Source organism: Plectrocnemia conspersa, unplaced genomic scaffold, assembly GCF_051122295.1.
Source record: "Plectrocnemia conspersa isolate PC_06_02 unplaced genomic scaffold, ASM5112229v1 ptg000003l, whole genome shotgun sequence".
Classification (NCBI taxonomy): Eukaryota; Metazoa; Arthropoda; class Insecta; order Trichoptera; family Polycentropodidae; genus Plectrocnemia; species Plectrocnemia conspersa.
In genome coordinates this window covers 18,039,383-18,059,869 of record NW_028277167.1, presented here as the reverse complement: position 1 = coordinate 18,059,869, position 20,487 = coordinate 18,039,383, and the positions used below count along the sequence as shown (strand labels likewise).

Below are 20,487 nucleotides of genomic sequence, written 5' to 3'. Positions count from 1 at the left end.
TATTAATATTTTAATAAAACGAAACTATTTATATAGTTTTTAAAAACGAAACTTTAAAACATATTTTATATGGATTGTATTAAAGAAAAGGTTTTTTAAAACCATTTCTAATTAAATTAAATACTAGTTTTTGTATAGGTTTTGTTCTACCATCACAAAAATGTGCATTAGATTCTCGACTCGTGATTGCCGGTTTCTCAATATTTTTATTTCTCGAGCAATGAGAATTCTCATTTTCACTTCCCGAAAATTCTCGAAAAATTTTGATAAATAAAAAAATATGTATTTATAATACTACAGTATATTATTGTAGATATCCTTATATTATTGATAAACAGAGAACTGGATGATCGTTAAAGAGTAAAAAATTTAATAGGATTTGTTATCATGAACGCAAATAATCGAAGAACCAGAATGGATCGATCTACTTTGATCGATTATAGAGCGTCGAGTTTCGAATCAATTTATAGAGAAAATTATCAGTAACAGCTGTTTTTTATATTTTGAACAAGATCAAAATAAAATAAAACACCAGACAGGCAAATTGAATGGTGTAACTCAGTGAAAAGCCCCCATAATTTCTTCTTATCTGATTGATATTGTAATTCTTAGATTACAAAAGTAAAGATAGAGTAATTGATAAAATCGTAAACAACTTTGTGACATTCATGCATATTTTAAAATATCTGGCACGAACCCATCCTTTTTTATGCAGCGGTTATAAAACACTTATATAAATATTTGTATGAATATAATATTCAGTAAAAAAAAACTTTATGAAAATTTTTGAGAAATGAGAATTTTTAATTAGGCATTTTTCTCGAGAAATTCTCGAGAAATAATTTATTTAAAATTAGCAATAGCTATATAGCTTTATTATTTAGCCACATCAAGGATTCCTCAATTATTGCATTAAAGAGAATTCTATAAAATATATTTAATTTGGGATTGAAATATTTTTGTACTGTCACCAGTTAAAAAATCCATTACAGAACAACGTTTTTTTGTTAAAAATTAATTAATAAAAGAAAAATCTACTAACCAGTTAATTATTAAAACAAAACTCATTTCTAAAATTAAAATTCTTGATTTGCTATTTTCTCAAGAAATTCTCGAAAAATAATTCTGAGAAACATTACTTATGATATTGCGATAAAAATTAATTATGAAGCAACTGTTCTTAGAAATGCATAAAATATTTAATATAAAGAGACTGCAAGCTTTGCTTTATAGTTATTATTCAGGGAATTATATATTTATAAAACATATATGTATACATACTATTTCTTCAAAAAATGTTTCGTAGATGATCATTCTCTATATAACGTTTACTAAAAAATCAATTCTTTAGTGTTTCATTATTTTTTAGTGGAGCAGACAAACTTTGAGTGTTATTTGCAAAGTATAGATACAATTAATAAGTAAAATAAATTAGATTGGTTTTTTATACATTCATAAAAAAATTTATTTATATTTTAACGTAAACACAATAGTTTTTATTTCAACGTCATTTAAATCTAGCACCTGTCTTTTATTTGAACTCAGTTTTCGTTAGTCTAATCTTTCAGTAAGTGTTTCATTTCTGGACATTTTTCTTTCATCATAAATGTCATTTTTTTCTGCTTCAAGTTTTGCATTAAAAATTGTCAGTTCAAACAAGTTGGCGATTAATTTAACAGTTGCAAGAAAGGCAGTGCCAATCGAGTTAATAATCTCTTATTTGTATACTAGTCTTATATCATCAATATTTGTCAGTTCTTAACCAATGTTGCTAAATGTATAAAAAATAAACCTCCCTTTTGTAAGCATATTGTATTTATATTCAGACCCACGTGTGTATGTCTGTGTGTAGAAGTAAAGTTTGATCGTAATATTATTCGTAGTGGCGTCGGAAAACAAAGGCGTCGCGGCGGGCACACCTTGTCCAAAGTTAATTGCCAAACTTTGGGTACCGCCCGAGCTTTTGCAAGACGTGCACCAGAAGCTTTTTATAGGAATTCTATGCAAAGATATTGCTAATAATAAAGCGAAATAGGTTGTTCTTTCGCCTTTGGCGCACAAGGCAATTTCGTTCATTCCTTCTGCTGTCCGCGCTCCTCGCAGCGAGGTTTAATAAAGAATAATGCCGCATAACCATGCAAATACCAGTTTAATATCTAACTCACACACATACACACAAGTGCATTAAAAATAATATATTCGCAATCGTAGTGCAGTTTTCTCATGCCTTACCGCCGAATGAATACATTTTTATTACAATGTCGTAATGATAAAACGCCATCCAACAAACCGGCTGATGAGAAATTAGTCATAAGAGAAAATGCAGGTTGCATTTAGAAATGAGTATATGAATCGTAATTATTGTAAAGACAACCGATTATCACGCGACCTGCATGCATATCACTTGGCGAACAAAGCTTAGTTGAGTTCACACGAAACTGATCATCTCGTTTATATAGCGCTACTGAAATGATAAATGTTTCTTAGTGATAGCAATATTTATGTCGTTCATGAATATGATAATTTATAAATCATTATGCAAAATTTTCTTTAAGATTCTAGATTATGACTATCAATTTTATGCACAAGCTTCACAAGAATTTAACGATTGAGATTAAATAACAGTCGTGTATTTCTACTCATAATTTCACAATTATTTTTATCTCACAAAAAATCAAAGTATACGATAGCAAATTAAAGTTTATGGTTATTTAAAATATATGCATCATATACACATTTTTTGACTTTGTCCTTCTAGACTCATATAATGTCGCAAAATTTTCAATGGAAAAAGTCGCAAGGGGCTACATGAGTTTTGTTTTTGCTCAAAATAGCATGAATTGCTAGTGAAGTGTGAGCCGATGCGTTATCGTAGTAAAAAATCTAAGAGTTGTTCAAAATTCTGGCTGTTTTTTTAGAATTGCATTACGCAAACAGCGTAAAACTGCAAGGTAATGCTCCTTATTAATTGTACTCATTGCTGGTAATAATTTGTAGTGTACTCATACTATACTACCCTATTAAAAAAACAGTAAGGAGAACATTGACACTTAATTGAGCTTGACTTGCTTTTAATTTTAATATTGTCCCCATCAGTAAGCTTTATTTGATATACACTTATACCAACGTTTTTTTAAATCTGCAAAATAATTGTGAAATGCGCTATTTGATATAGGCTCACTCGGTTATTTTGTCTTTACTAGACTCATTTATCGTTGTATCTGCGGAAATAAAAAAAGTGTCGTTTTTGGTTGAAAATTTTTTAATGCGTTCTCGTAGCACAGTATACAATAGTTCTGGTCATTTCATTCGAACTGCCCCACTCTAACCACATTATCATTATTAATTGTATAAATTATTATTAATAATTTTTAGTAAACCAGACCACTATAAGCAAAGAAAGCTTGTCACTTGATAGAACTTGACGTGCTTTTTTAGCGTTGAAACTTCAGGGCGTTTTCATTGTGACCACTGCACCTTTGCTTCGATTCCATAACCATACATTTGTAGCAATTGAAAGAAATTCATAAGCGATTAAATTTAACATTTTTTAATATTCAAAGCAATTCTTTTAAAACAAGACTTGTCGCAAAAATCAAATTTTATAGAAATATTTTTCTATTGTATTTTTTAGTAATATAATTTATTTTAGACGTTTAATGTTTAGACTTATGCCAATGAATAATGAACCATAAAAATACTAAAAAATAAAACTAACTTGGAAGTTCATAGTTTTTAGCTAAACAGTGGATTTTCATAAAACTTTAGCTTAAAATTCACATTGTTAATTTATTCTTGCTTGATTAATTCGCTATATTGTTTCATAATTGTGGTCATTAAAAATAAAATTAAAAAGCATAAAAAAATGTTTTATAAAAAAACATAAAACATCTTCTTTATTGTGATTGAGTGATTATTTAAGCAATAAATTTAGTATAAAATTAAAAAAAAAATTGACAATTATTTTACTTAAATCAAACTAATGGAATGTTTTGAATCAGTGTATTGAATTTTAAATAAAGATGGTTTGTTCTTTGTTACAAAAACCTTATGAGTAGTAAACTTTGCAGTAGGGCTGATTTTTTTTATTTAAAATCTACTATAATAATTATAAATATTAGTCTTAGAAGCAGTTAATTAATTATTAATAAAAAATATTTGTATGACACTGACCTCTTAAAAGTATTTGTTTACATGCTGTTAACGCCTTTAAGTAACAACTGTAAATTTACAACGACATATGAGAGCTTAGAAAATCTTTTCATCGCGTTTCGTGGATGTACTTTTACATTTTATTAACTCAATGTTATGATTTAAACACCAAAAATCTTTGGTCGCAGGGATGTGGTTTACATATTTATTTACAAAGCGAACTCATAAACATTTATGTTTACGAATGAAATAACGTTTTTATTGTTGGTTTTAACGATTTACATATTACGCTGTTACGCACATGTACCGTGGAAGCATAATCCACCGTAACGTACATATGAACGTACACATTCTAGATAGATACACACGTTAATTTTTATTTATTTTCATTACTAAGCTTTTCAACAGGAGGAACATATGCCCCGAAATGTATGGTTTTATGAACACACCTAAGTAACGTAAACACGCAAAGATCACAATCATCTGGCGATCCGATTACGTAACGTCTTAAAAACCTACACAAATTACCCCGCCGCGTTTAATTACACTATATGCCTTACGAATATAAACGTTTCACAGGATAAACATAAACCTATCCTAGTACACACAAATAGTTCGTGTGGGAATTATGGCGTAATTTTAACAACGGCGCCCGTACACTAAATCATTTTTATCATTCCGCCCCAAACCCCGGGAATCCACCGGGAGCGTGACGGCTCAATTCAATCCAATATGATATAATACAAACTATTTTTTTATTTACACGTATGTGTGTGTATCGGAAGCGGAAATGAACACATCCACGGTCACGTGACTCGATTGTTTTTTAGGTAATGCGATCCATTTCTTAAATTGCCTTTGTGCGGTTAGGGGTACGTCACGATATGGATTGATTACGTAGAAATCATATTAGTATGATTGAGAAGTAAGGAAGATTTAGTGAAGGCACTAAGTGGCATTTTTTGTAGATTCGTATTCTCTATTCTATCTTACATGAGTTCTTTTTTATCATATAGGTACTAATCAATGCGTTAATTTTTTTTTCTAATATAGATATCAATTATGATATATGTTTTTAATATTAACGTATTGTTTTATTACAAATTTCACAGTTTTATCCTATTCTTAAATATGTAGCACCTTTCGGACTAATTCGTACTTTTATTTCAATAAAATTAAATATGATCTTTATGAAATTATAAAGATCTTTTAGGCCATTAAGTAGATTTGGAATATTTTATATGCATTAAATCTTTTCGATTTTATGTAATAATTAGTCATCAAATATTGACAATTTAGTAAGTAGGAGTCAAGAAGACTTGTAAGACTGAAGACGAATATTTTGCGGCTCTTCACTTCTTCTTACATAATCTAAAATAAAATGCTGCACTGTTCCATGAAAGTCTTTATCATCTCCCACGAGAGGAAGTCGACAAAGTAAAAATAAAATCACATTTTCCGTTTGACCCCCTTCCGTTGCGGTACAGCACCGACCCCTACACTAGACTTGGACCCCAGACACATAAAACAAAATGCTTGTCGTCTCCTATTACGGACTAACACTTTATTCTCATTTTTATTATGGTCTTGCTGGTACAACAGTGGCGTAGTAGCGGAAAAGCGACACCTTGTGAAAAGCCATTAAATGTATTTTTAATGCATTCTTCAAGTTTTATAATATAATAATAATGTAAAAAATACTTTTACTATATTACTACAATACATTTAAATAAGTATCAATCTTCCGCACGCCCCTGAAGCTCAATTTTTTGCCCCAACACGTTATTTATTTATTTAATTCTTTTTATTAGCGAAAGCTTTTATTGCCGTACGGGGTGTGTTTTTCGGAGATTACGTGAAGTCCCTCATTTTCTCGGCCCTCTCTCATGTGTGTGTATCCCCATAAAATATATGTAATAAAACGAATGTACCGACAATTGTTTCGGCCTGGGTCAACAGGCAATAAAGCTCCATAGAGTTTTAGAGGAAAAAATAAATAAAAATTATTCGCGATCCGATCTAGACTGAAACTGAATATGTCGTGTTGCCTGATCGGAGCTATTATGGTCGAATGACCGATTGATATGGCTAAACAAATATATAAAAGCAACAGCAACGCTGGGTGTCAGTTACTGTCATGTGGTCTGCGGTACTAATGCACAGCATGGATCGAGTGTGTATTTGTGAGGTGCATGTGTTGGTAGGCATCAGGGCGGTAAATCTGGGGTTGTACGATTGGTCATATATGCAAATAAAATTTTAATGCATGAAAATACATACATATTATATGAATGTGTATCTCAAGAACGAGTGTGATTCATATAGCTCTAAAACTTACTATTATACTCTTTCATTTGCCGATTATTTATCTTCAATGATATGCTATTATATGGATACTGTCTATTTATAGTTTAATTATTTAAGATTTATGTTGGTATTATTTATATATTATTCATTAATTATTTAAAAATATAATGATCATAATTGTTTAATATTAACAGTTCTTGTTTAGCAATTAAAATAAAAAAATATATATTGAATATATTTTCCTATTTGTTGTTATATGGAATTATGTGATGCATTAATAAAATATGTAGATATATTGTATTATATATAATAAAAATGATTTGTCTTTTATTCATATATCAAATGTTTCAATAAAAAACGAAGTCAATCCAATATTGATTCTTCAATGAGTAGAAATTATTTACATTGTACGCTTATTCTTTTATAACAATAGTTTCTCTTTTAACATGTAATAGTATCCAAATAAAAACCTAACTTTAGCTATAGTCAAGTCTTTTAGTTAATTTGAATACTATACTATAAAAATTTCTTGTCACTGTGAGCAATATTGAATGTCTAAAAGAAAATAAAAGATAAATCTAAAGGATCTTATTATTACTGAATTGCAATTATCAGTTTTTAATCTTTCCTGTAAAAATGACTATGGAGGTTACCAGTTTACACTTTAGGTGATTGATATAAATATGCAATATACATTTTAAGGGTACATGTTTTTTATGTTCATCGCTTTAAACGGGTTCACGTTTCCATTTACTTAATTTTTACGTTTTAATAATAGTCAAGAAAGGAAAAATCTAGATTTAATTTTCATGAGCCTAATATTAGAATGAATAGAGTTTTTTTTGAACACATTGAATTATTTTACACTAAAGCACAATCTAAACTGCCCTGTATACACATACACACATGGGTGTGTATGTTTGTATAAAGAAAACCTTTACTCGCTATAGGGATGTATCAGTGGTCATCAAGTACTGGCTTTCCCGTACTATCGGATATATTGACAGAGCGCAGTCAAACAGACATTCACAATAATGGATCGTCCTTCCATAACATCATAAAAAGAAATGGGGTAGAACGTAATCGGATATGTGGATGGATATGGTGAGCATTGTGAATCATACACGCTTCGACGTGATATCGTAGAAAAAAACTGACACAGTCCATAAAAGAAAATCGAGTTTATTTCACGCTGCAGTGCCTTTAACATTTTCGGTATATTCATAGTATGTATATATACATGTAGCATTACTCATGGTTACCTGTTGTGTAAATAAATAAAGTCTGGGTGTCGCTTAAATTTACGATCGAATTAAGCCTCTCTCCACCTCACTATTTCATTTGTAACCCTACAAAAGGTCATTCTTTTACCTCGCGTGCTCGCAATGCGAATGATATATGCCATCTTATTAAATCCCCATTTACTCGGCACCCTTAAGCCAGGACGGATCATCTGATAATACAATGTCCACCTTGGAGATATATCGCTTTGGGGGAGAATATTTTTGCTTTCGCTTTTTTATTTAAAAAAAATCTCATGATTATGTCCGGATGTTATAATGCGAAGGGGGTACGTCTTCGGAGAGTCGAATTGCTTTGAATTGATTCTTTTTTTATTTTAAATTAAGAATGGAAACGACCCCCGTAGCATTACTAACATCAAAGAGTCTTTAACCACAGTAACTTTCTACCATTCCGCAGCTCCAGGCCTGGTCGCCCACCAAAGAGAGCTTCGCTCGGACTCTCCCTAGCAGCAGCACACTTGCCAGCAGGACACCCCTTCAAGAAGCATCGTATGGAAAACGGAGAGTATTCACCGTACGAAAATGGACACCTAGGAGGTTTGTGTTTTTTAATTATTTAAAAAATAAATTAATTAATTTCATACAATGTTGAAAAATTTCGGTTGATTAAAAAAATACTTAACGCTCTTTCCATGTATCGGTTGCTATTTTAAAAATAAATATATAACATTAAATGTAATGCTAAAAAAATAACCAGATTAATAAAATTGATCATGACTTCTTAACAGTAAAATTTAAAATTATTGTTTATAACCAAAACATGCCACTGCGGCAACCAGAATATTTTTTTTGTTATTATAAGTTCAGGATAACTTAAATTGTATCATATTAATTCAAATTTTTTGACTTTTTTCTTTAATATTTTTATTAACAAAGTTGAGATTTTTGTAATTTATTAAATATCTGGTATTTTTAAATAATTTTAGACTGTTATATTATTATTTTATTAGGGCATATCTGAAATAGATTTTGAAATTGATAATAATTTTTACTGGTATTGAAATGAGATATTTAGTAAGAATTTAAGGGCGGAATAGTGTAGTCCGTAACGTCTCAGACTAGTAACTCTGAGGTTTCGGGTTCGAGCCCCGGAAAAGGCACTCGAATTTTATTTATATAAATGCGCTATTATTAAAAAAAACCGGCCCCAGCTGGAGTGACATCTATTGATTGTAAATTGTATAGAATATAATAATTTATAATTAATAATATATATGTCACCGATATCCAGACTTTCAGTCCGGTGGTTTATACTTATTTGTAAGTATTCATTATGTCAGTTGGTACAGATTTGCCCGTTGTAACGCATTGGGCTCACGTCTGTCAAGTTATAACGGAAGATTTAATAATAAAAATTTTTTTTTTTTTTTTTTATATATTATGTAAAAAAATCTTTTAAAATAATTTAGTTATTATATTGTTTAATTTTGGTGGCTAGCCTGATCCTTAATATTAGAAAAAAAATACAGAAAAAATCTAAAAAAATGTTTTGAGCTAAACGTCTTTCGAAATTTAATCACATTTTTTTAAATATAGAAATTCATTGAATTGATTTCGACAGTAATTTAAAACATTAAAAAAATCATTACAAATTGTATTAAACTCTTTTAATAAATTTTTTGAAACCTATTTTGAAGCACTAGGTGACTTTTTGCCATCTAAGGAACTTTTCTAATCAATAGTTTTTAGCGCGTAGAAGTGTTGAGAACTATCGATTAGAAAAGGAAATTCACTAAACATTGTCAGTCTTAAAAATAAAGTCTATGATTGTTCCTTAAAGAAAATGTAGCTAATGCACATTCACGCTTTATTAATAAAATTAAAATTTGTGAGTGAAATATCAGAAGTTTTCTTACTGAGCGATAAAATAACACTTCGATTTTTTTCTTAAAGTCTAAGAGTAATTTATCGAGATAAAAACAAAACAAACCAAAATTTTGGACTGCGTGACTTAATAAGTTCTATTAAATATAAAGAATAGTAAACCCAAGACTTAAAAAACTTGAAAAAATAAAATTTTTGATTAAATATTAGCATCATGGAAAAATTGTACTTCGCGGCTAAATATACTTTATCAAAAAAATAGCGGTTATTGAAAACATTTTGCTTAAATCTTCCTGACCAATTAATCACTTAAAAGTTTGGTTGTTATTTTGTCATAATCTCTAGTCTTAATTTTATGTTTAGGTAGTAAAAATATAGTTTTTCTAATAATAACATTTTAGAAACATTTACATATGTATCTGGGTCAATAATTTTTCATGTGTAAACCTCATTGTTTTATATTCGCATTTAAATAATGAAATTTAATTAAGCAAATTAATCATCTAATTTTATAACACGCGTCCATTATTAAGTTAGTTAAAATAAAAAAATGGTAATAGAAAATCGCTTTCAATATAATAATTAAAAATATAACTCCGAAACATTTGCGTGAATAATCCCCGTTGATTACTTCGACCGCTTAGATTGAAACAAATATTTAATAAATTTGATTCCCTTATATATGTGTAATGTATTTTATATACACATATATATAAGTGTGAGAAGGGGCGCCCACCCACCCATCGCCCATTTAAATTAGAAACAAACAAACCCTCACCGCGGGCCCCGGGTGGGGAATAATCACCGAAACACAGGCACAAATTCATTCAAAATATTCAAATAAACCGGGCAAACAAACAGCGCGGAGAGAAGCAGAAAATATATATGTATATAATATACAGAACATAATGAAATATAATAACACGGCAAATGCGAGAGAGAGGAAATAGAGTGATTAAATAGAGCTCAGCGCAAGACAGCCGGTAATCAATCATCCGGGCCCAGGGAGTATGTCACCGCTCCTATAAGGGAGCAATTAGACTCGTGATCTTGCATAACTATCGCGACATCACCCTCATCCTCCGCTTTGGGCAGAGATACACCAGAATAACACCGTTTTTGTATGCGAGTTTGTATCGGAAGAGCAAAAAGGCTAGATGCGGCCCTGACGCGTTTGCGGCCGGAGGATCATTGCTAACGAGAGCGGTTCGTTTTTAACCTTTTTTGGTTTTATGGAAATGATATATGGAGATACAAGCAGGTGACGTGTTAATATTGAGAAAAAATATATATCGTGAATAACAGAATCAATAAAAATAATTGGTAAATACGATACGTATATATTTGAGTTTATTGATCTTATTGATACTATCCAATCACATGTATTAGATTGTATTATTTTTCATCAATGTTTATCTTAATAATTGATGATTCATTTTTCACTACATAACGCCTATAGGGTATTAAAATGATCGATTCCATAGCATAATCAAATTTTAAAAATAAAAAAAATCACATCCTTACTTGATAAACACCCGATAGCTCTATTGTCACGAATTATCTGTAACTGAGTTACAGATAATTCCTGGCTATGGCTGGAGCATCGCAGCCGAAATATAGAAAGGAAGTAAGTGAAAATCGCTATGAATCCCGAGATTCCAATAATATATATCTAAAATTCTTTCTTATATATTACACATCTAAAATTTAAACAAACATAATTACATTAGACGCCTTTTAATCGAATACAACATTCGAACGTTGAATTTTCCATGTAAATATTTGATTTTCACCTTTTGACGATACGATGACAGGAACGCGAAGGAAAGGAGAAGGACGAGTTTAGATAAGCTCAAAGGGTGGTTCTGAGGGCTGAGCAGGGGCGAATCGGGAGTAGCTTGTAATCCTTTTTTGAGCGGAAAGGGGAACCGAAGCGAAATCGGACGGGAGGGTTTGAGTGGCGGTGAGGGGGGAGGGAGAATGGCGCTAGAATTAACCCTTTTCCTTTTCCACGAAGAAACGTTGTGTTGATAGTAATTAAAGGTTTATATTATACAGTTGTGATTAGGCGCAAGGAAGTGATGTGAGCGGTTATTTAGGCACTTTCAACCATTGTCGGATTCGGTTTACAGGGGTGGATTTGTCGGTTTGTTACCTTTTGTTTGCCCTGTGTGTGTTTTGCTTTCAGACTGTTTTTGTTATCGTTTCGAACGGTGTTGGCAACTTTGTGGCTTAAATCTGGAGTAAAGTATTTCAACAAGTGTTACAAAATGATCTATAAAAAAAATTAAAAAAATATTTTTTATTGTGGTTGGTTATACGCAATTTAGTAATTAGTGCCTTGCGGTCCGTGGTTAATTGCTCGGGCGCATGCGCACATTTCACTTTTGACGTTTCACCCTAATTATCCGCGAGAACGTTGCCTTTGAGTGAATAGGTGTATCAAATAAATAAATATGAATCCGAAAAATGATGAATCAATTAAGTTTTGGGCGCTTTGCTCTAACAGCGGGGTTCTTGCGAAGTATCGAAGACCACACTCAAACCGCTAAAGCATTAGTCATGGAGCTAAATTTATTATGTTGTATAAACATCTATGTTTTTCAAATAATATATTTATAAGGTATATATGCAACAAATTGTTACCATCGATATTACCTTTTACTTAAAATATTATTGTGTGTCTCTAAATTTAATTTAAAGATTCAGACTTTATTTCATATTGAAGCATCAAATAGCAGAGATTGTTTCAAAAGGTAATTAATTTTTATTCAACGAAGAACTGATTCTACGACTTTTCTCATGAAATGAAGAAATTTCTTCTGATACTGATTTATCAATGATTCATGAAAGTCGTAATGATAAAAATATAATATATTATTATTATTATTATATTTTAGTTGTAACATTGCTTTATATATGCATTGATAAAAACTCATCAGTAGTCATTGGGCCGCTCTGTACAAGATTTGATACATGTTGGTGCATTTGTAACCGGCGAGCTAGTACCTGTCCGAGTTCGAGCAAATTGTGTTCTCTCCCAGCGCTGGTCCAAAAACACAAACACGCGCCCACGCTTTGTTTTAACAAGAACTACTATTTGTTTTTGGACCTCTGCGGGAAGGCTTGTTATGAGCAGCGACCCCTGCTGCGAGAGCACCTCTGACCCGCATTAACCGGGGGACTTTGGGATCACAGCTCTGGGAACAGTATCGGTCCGGTATAAACTGATTATGAGATCGTAAATAATTTTAAAGCATTCCAATTGCATTTAAAACATCGTTTATTAATCAAAACGGCAATATTTGATATAAAATATTGCCTCCATTGTTTTAAAATTAAATTATAATCATATAATTATCTATAAAATATGGTTTATGCATCACATTATGTATGCAACTTATTCACACACAGCGACTAAAATTCAATTTAATATAGCCATAGTTTTTATTGTTATTTTTCGCAAAAAAAATAAAACACAGTTTACGTTGCGTCACAAATTAGCGGAATTACACATAGATTTATTGTTTAATAAAAAAATTTGCATTTTTATTGCGGTCTCGTATTCGCCTGCATTCTCGCAATTTCTTGAATGCTATGCATAATATCGCAATCGGACGATTTAACATGAGAATGAAAAAATGGAAGGGAATGATATAGAAATTAATTGCCAGGCGGTCGGGCGCGACCGGTGCTTCTCAATCTGATATTGTTTTATTTATAATACACACATGTTATATATATTTTTTTGTCTAGTAAATAGTGTGTTTTTTCAACGTCGGTTAGACACGAACGTCGCTACCGTTAAATTCGAATCTTGTTATAATTACACGATGAAGCCATCTCCCGCTGACGTGATGATACAATCAAGCTGTCATCCTGAACAACAACATTGATGAAAAAATAACAAAAAAAAATTGAATTATTTATATATAAATATTTTGATCAAAGCTCTTTTTATGTGTGTTTTGTTTGTTTTTTGATTGCGTTTTCTTATTAGCTGATAATACTAGTTTTTATCTGTAATTTCAACATATTATAGTCGATATCTTTATAATTAGTTATTGTGCATTTATATTATATTATTATAAATATCGATCTTTTTTTAAAAGATTTTTAATGTACACTTATATTAAAATCTTAATTTCTCGTTGAATAACTTTTCTTGTACTATTTTTTATTATTTATTACTGTTTGATGAATATTTTGATGGTTACCATTAGATATAATAGTGATTAATATTTTTTGAAAGTTTCATATAAATTATAAGCAACTTATACTTTTCGATTAAATATATTCCTAATTTTTGTGCTAATTTGCAAATAACTATATGGTTTGAAATAATTAAGAAATATTTTCTTATAACAAATTGATAATTATCAGAAGACTTTTAAGTTGAATTTAATGAAAATCCACGATCTTGTTTATTCAAGAAAAGTAAAAAATTGTAGCTAATATAAAATAATCCTAGAGATGATAAATTTTTATATAAAAATAAATTAAATCCTAAAATCTATTTTAACATTTCACGATTACTCGTTTTTGATTTGACGTTAATTTCTCTTGTAAAAAAATGGGTTTATATTATATATATATATAAATTTTAAATATCTTTTAACAGTTTTACATACATAAATCTATCTGATTATTGCGGTCTTAACTAAAAAAATATTAAATAAAACCTCTGCTCAAAGTTATTTTAATATATTTTTAATTTAACATAAAACTGTTGATATTTTATATATATTATACATACATATATACGTATATTCTATGAGCTAAAGTCATTAATTTTTAGCTATTTTTTTTATCTATTATACGATTTAGTTAGATTTTATTAAATATATATTTATCCGTGAGATTAGGAAAATATAGGAATTATCTGTGATGATTGATTGAAATTAAAATAAAAAATTATCATTATTTTTAATTGTCTAGACACGATACAATATTTATAAATAAAATATGGAATTCGAACCCGGCTTTTTTTTGGTATTAGTAACAAACATATACCATTGATTTACCGTTCTTGTTAAAATTTTATTCTTTATATAGTTAACATTGTATTGGTCAAAAATTATGTAGACTATTCATAAATATATCTACAATAAGTGTTTTTACCAAAAAATATCGTATTATGACATAAAGTTATATATTTTATTATTAATTATATAATAATCAATAATTTCGATCAACCAGGCACTATAAAAGGTGAAAATCATTAAGGTTATAATGGGATTCTGACCTAGGTCTTTTAGGTATTATATTAGTTTAATTTTAAGAGCTTTAAAATTAAGGTACAAAATAATAAATAGTACATCTATATTTCTTGTTACACGTCTTTACTCTTAAATTATTTTACTTATAAAAAATGAGTTTTTGTAACGATTCTTACCATTCTTTCAAAAAAAGTTAGTATTATTTTATTAAAAAAGTAATACCCTCCTTAGTTTCATAAATAATCATTGTAAGATAGTGTGTATATATCTTTAGACAAATTATTGATTAAAAACTCAAAAAATTGAATTTCTTACGCTACTATATTGGAATATGGAGTAAGTTAAGAAAATCAGTTCGCGTGTATTTAGTACACACCGTCACAGGTAGCAAGCTCTAAGATAAGATGAATAACGGTGGGAGTTGAAAAAAAATGCTTTAAGTTATGCTAATGTATCTATAGTTATTTTATATTAACCCAAATTTAAAAAAAATATATTGATAGCTTTTTAAGTCTAATTATCAGACTACGTTTGGGGAAAATAATATAATTTTGATACATATGCTACAAAAATTCCATGACTCCAATACACAAAATAATCATTAGAAAATTTATTATCGATCTTTACTTATGTGTTATTAAGCAGTCATACATTTATTTATTTCTAACCTATTTAAAGTACTTCCTAAATTTATTCCTGTATAGTTTACACTTATGGATTTAAATAAATAATATTTAGGGCCAAATATATTTATAAAAAAGGTTTAATTTATATTTCTTTTGTAAAATAATATCCACCAACCTATAAAATGATATATTCAGAGCTGATACTATTTAATTAAGAATCTAGGTAACTTTCTGGCCGGAGATACAGCTCTCTAATACGAACTTTGTGCGTGTCAGTAAGAGCTAATAAAATATACATAAATATTGTGGTTTGTACGGTTGCATTATTAGGTATTACGCATGCAAACATAACTAGTCCGATTCGCGTACGAATATTGTATAAATATGCCCTTCCACACAAACGAGTTTAATTACTGAGCTCGCAATTAATTGCTGCGAATTTGCATATATTGTGGCGTTAAAAAGAACGTGTGTGAGTACGTTAATTTATTATTTTTTTATAAATTGGACTTTTGTGAGTGCATCGTCACACAGGTGCCTTGGTTTGCAATTAACGACTGTCGTACTTTTATAACCAGAGGGACCTTTGAGCACCATTCATCACGAGCGAGATCACCTGCGTCGCGATGATGCAAATCGATCGATCGATAATTTTGGACTTACGTCACTAAATTATTGACTCGTTGCGGTGATGGTCGATTATTAATATTTACAAGCAGAAAAGTTTCAGTTTAAAATATAAATTTTCATGATTGAGAACATCCGGAGTCGAGCGAACGACAAACGTTTTTGCCCTTGTAAACTTAATGCTTAATAGTTAATATATTCAGTAAGAAACAAATACTGTAAGGATGTTAGTTATGTATGTTTTGCATGTTAAAACTTAATTTGTATTATTGGTTTACGTACTGGTATATTGCCATACATATTGTAACCTTTGACGGCACAATTTTATTGCTTTTGACGTGGATTTTTGACTTCTGAGAAGGGATAATTGTTTATTGCGTTTTCCCATTAGACAAAATTTGGTTTATATGTGCTTTATTTGATTCTCACTCGTAATATTGTTATAAATTCTAAATATAAATGCTTGATAATAAAGCGTTTTCACCACAATGGCACAATTTTATTGCTTTTGACCTGATCTAGAAATTCACTAAATGGCAACACTGAGCAGCAAATAAAACACGACTAATTATCAGTTAATATTATGAGTAGATTTTTTTTAATAATTTTGAATGCCTAATTAAAATATTTCGCATAAAATATACTTTTAGAAAATATGTCGCAACGGTGGCTAATTCTTATATTTATTTATAGCATAAAAAGAGTCAACTTATACATATTATTATTTATTTAAAAAATTATATTATGACGCTAAAAATATATTAGTGGTATTTCTGTCATGAGGCCCGAAATCATTGTTTTCATGTTCATAACTATGCTTGAAACCAAATCGAAGGACAATTGATTCATCAACATCATGTTTTTTAAATGTAGATATCAACTCAACTAATTTTAAAAAAGGCTTTTAACAAAAATTTTCATGCCTTATTTTTTATTTGGTACTATAAGCTAAAGTAGCTTATTTCTGAAAAACCCAAAGTTTTATATACGATTCGAACACAAGTCTTACGTGTATTTGATATCGACTATACATACCACTGATTTTTGTGTTAATATGATTTTAAAAATAAATAAAGAAGTTTAAATAATTTTTTTTATTCATATTTTTTAAATCTTTGTCAATGTGTTCAAAATTGCCAACACGAGTCGTCTGAAATTTTCTGTTTATTAATAATATAAGTGAAGTAATATATAATTTAAAATTATCACTTTTGGCCGATTAACTTGAAGTATTTCTTAAAATATATTAAATTGATGATTATAAAAAACATCAATATGATGTTAAAAATCATTCGCTAATAGATTATCATTTAGCATTAAAAGATGTCATTTTATGACTTATTTTAGAATGAGAACACCACTTATTTTGATTATAAAATATTGTTGGATAACAATATGCTTTATTGCACATAAATGGTAACCAATTTGGGTGTTCGTTTGCAAAATTAATATGCATGATAAATTTTAGAATTTGCCCTGCAAAACGCGTATCAATTGAGGTGCACGAAGGAACTGTGTACCTTGTTTAATATAATCACCTAATTTGAGCACGCCAAATAATGCAACAAGCACACCTTTAATATTACAAAACATGATGAAATATAAATATTATCTATTTTTATATTTTACACTATGCCCTTAAGGCATCCTGGGATATAATTCCCTTGAGTCGCGTAAACGAGTAAGCTTAGAAAATCAGTTTTTGCGATTCCAGAGATTCTGGAAGAACTCAGCACCATAATAGTTAGTTTGTGCTTTTCTAAGTATGCAAAAAATATGTTAAAATAAACGTGATGCAATAGGCATTTTTGCTTAACCATCGTCTTTAACACTAATTGCTTGTTTTAGAGGCATTTATTGTGTATTCGTACATACTATAATATTTTATATATTAGAGCTACAGAAAATCCTTAAAAAAACACTAGTTATTAGTGATTTGATAACCTTAAAAATTAAAATATATATTTGTTTTTTTACTGCATTGTTTTCACAGAGCAATAACACGCAATCGATTAATACGCACGAATATATTTTTATTTATTATTAATATTATATGTAAATATGCATATATTTTTAATGTGAAAATTTAAAATGAAAGCCATAAAAACAATAATTGGTTAATTACGTGCAATTAATATATTTATCAGATGTTCGGTGCTTTATTTCTAATAGCTTATTTTTATTCAGCGTGAACGCAAGCAGAGTGGCGCAGCGGAAGCGTGCTGGGCCCATAACCCAGAGGTCCGTGGATCGAAACCACGTTCTGCTATTTATTTTTTATTTAGTTATAACTTTTAAACTGTATGCTCTTTTTGTTGTTATAATTTCTGATTTAAAATATATGAGATATCTAGTAAATCATCAGTATTTAATCGGTGGTATAAAAAAGTAGTTTTTATTTTATTTAATTTGCAGCAATATAATTTAATAGTTTTCTTATAAAATATGTGAAATAAGAAAACAGGTCTTTATATACCTTAAACTTATTTAATACACACATTAAACCTCAATCGTCATGTCGTGCCTTTCATGCACATCGTAATAATAGCGCGAATTCTCTAAACCGCCGTTGTTTCACACGATGAATTCGTATTTCGTTCTCGATATGCATATTCAAGAACAATGAAACAATAAACACATACACATACTTTATATTAAAACATTTTCACATTTTCGATGGGAAGTGCCATAGGTCGCGTCGTGAGTGTGAGCGAATTGATGAAATTGATGATTAACAGCCTCTCACAGCTAAAAAAAAATACCACTCGTATCTAAATCTAATGGTCCGGTTTAGTAATTGCACATTGTCAAAATTATAGATAGGGAAATAATTTGACATAATAAAAACGCTATTATTCTACCAGATATTAGAAAGCTAGCAATGAGTATGTTATGCATGCATAGCGTTAATCTGCGATGTCAATGGATGATAATAATATAATAGGCGTTTTAATGTTCCATGATCGATGGTCGATAAAATGGTATAATTGTGGCATACCAACGATCGGTTGTGGAATTCGAGATACGTGGGCACACGCCCGTCGCAATCCGGCCCTGGCGCGGGGATTGTCCAAATCATAGCAATTTGGCTAATTTTAAATTGATAGTTGGAACGTGATGCGGACGGAATGACAGGATTCGACGGTGTTCGTTTTTTCTCTTATTTTGATTTCGAAACGATTTAGGCATTAGGACGTTGAGGTGAGCAGAGAGAATTCGGATGTTTTGTAAATGTCTGAAATGACTTTTTTATTCAATGATAATAACACATATTAAACACAGTAAATAAACCTATTATAATATATTCAGAGCCGCAAGCAGATATAATAATAGAAAGAAGCTAATTTAGAATGCTAGTATCAGTGAGTTAGATTTACATCTATGATAGATACATCTACATTCTATACAAGTAACGTTAATTTTATTTAAATATTTTACAATTGCTAAAAAGTTCACATAGAGAAACATTAAATACAAATATAAGTAATATTAAAGGAGTATAGCTAATTTATATATACATAATTAGAATATTAGTTGTCTTAAGGTTTTTTACACGGCACTTCTTCATTTGTGTAATTCAAATGAAGGCAAAACCTGTTTTAAAAATGTTTATAGCGAGCAATAATTTAGAACGGTAATATTTTGCGAATGTAAAAAAAACATAAATCAAAACTTATGTCTTTCATTTCTAATTTCTATACATATACATATATGTATACTCTAATTAATTGTATAAATGTTTTGAACGGGCAAAATATCTTATTTTGCGTATTTCTCTCTCTTAGTAATCGGTTATTAATATATTCTTAGAACAGTCAATGTATGATTTAAACTATTTTTTTATATCTATATATAACTACATTAAGCAAATGCTTATGTCCTTTAGAGTCTAAAGAACATAACTATAAATATCGATGGCTTAAAGTATAAAATTGCTTACTACATATTTGGCAACTTTACAAGTGAAAAAAAACTAAATAGACTTCTTGAATATGTAACAATATATCAACTTTATAGTTTAATGTTTGTAGTGTTTAATTGGAGATTTTTGAGAATGTGTATTTTGATTAAAGGCACGAGATGATATTGTTAAGTAATTTTCACTCAAACACTTCAAGTCATCGATATACTGATTATTCTAAAGCTTAGACCAATAAGTATTAATGTTTCAGTGAATGCATTTCACCAGTAAAATTATATTCTCACTGGCATTTCAGCGAAATCATATTCAAATACATTTTTATCGGTGTATATATCATATATAATGACTGTGATTTCTGGTTCTACTTTGTTTTAAAATTACTTAATATTATAATATTCATGTTTTACAAAATGTGTTATATACAGAAGAATTAATTGAACTGCAACAATATTAACTATTTTTTATTTAGAAAACTTTAATTATTGAATTGTGAATATTTTTTTTAT

General features: G+C 29.5%; 1 protein-coding gene and 1 non-coding gene across 10 annotated transcripts in view; both read left to right on the top strand.

Moving 5' to 3' along the window:
- The window catches only part of dac (dachshund family transcription factor), a 241,433-nt gene that overhangs the window by 70,177 nt on the left and 150,769 nt on the right, over positions 1-20,487 (top strand). For 6 of the 9 annotated variants that reach the window (XM_088183118.1, XM_088183120.1, XM_088183117.1 and 3 more), the window contains one exon: positions 8,161-8,300. In XM_088183118.1, the coding sequence (XP_088039244.1) occupies positions 8,161-8,300 (140 nt within the window). The remainder of the gene's footprint in view (positions 1-8,160; positions 8,301-20,487) is intronic. The other 3 variants (XM_088183119.1, XM_088183121.1, XM_088183122.1) reach the window with 1 other exon arrangement.
- TRNAM-CAU (transfer RNA methionine (anticodon CAU)) lies at positions 18,257-18,328 on the top strand. The gene has a single exon. It is a non-coding gene; the product is annotated as a tRNA-Met (tRNA).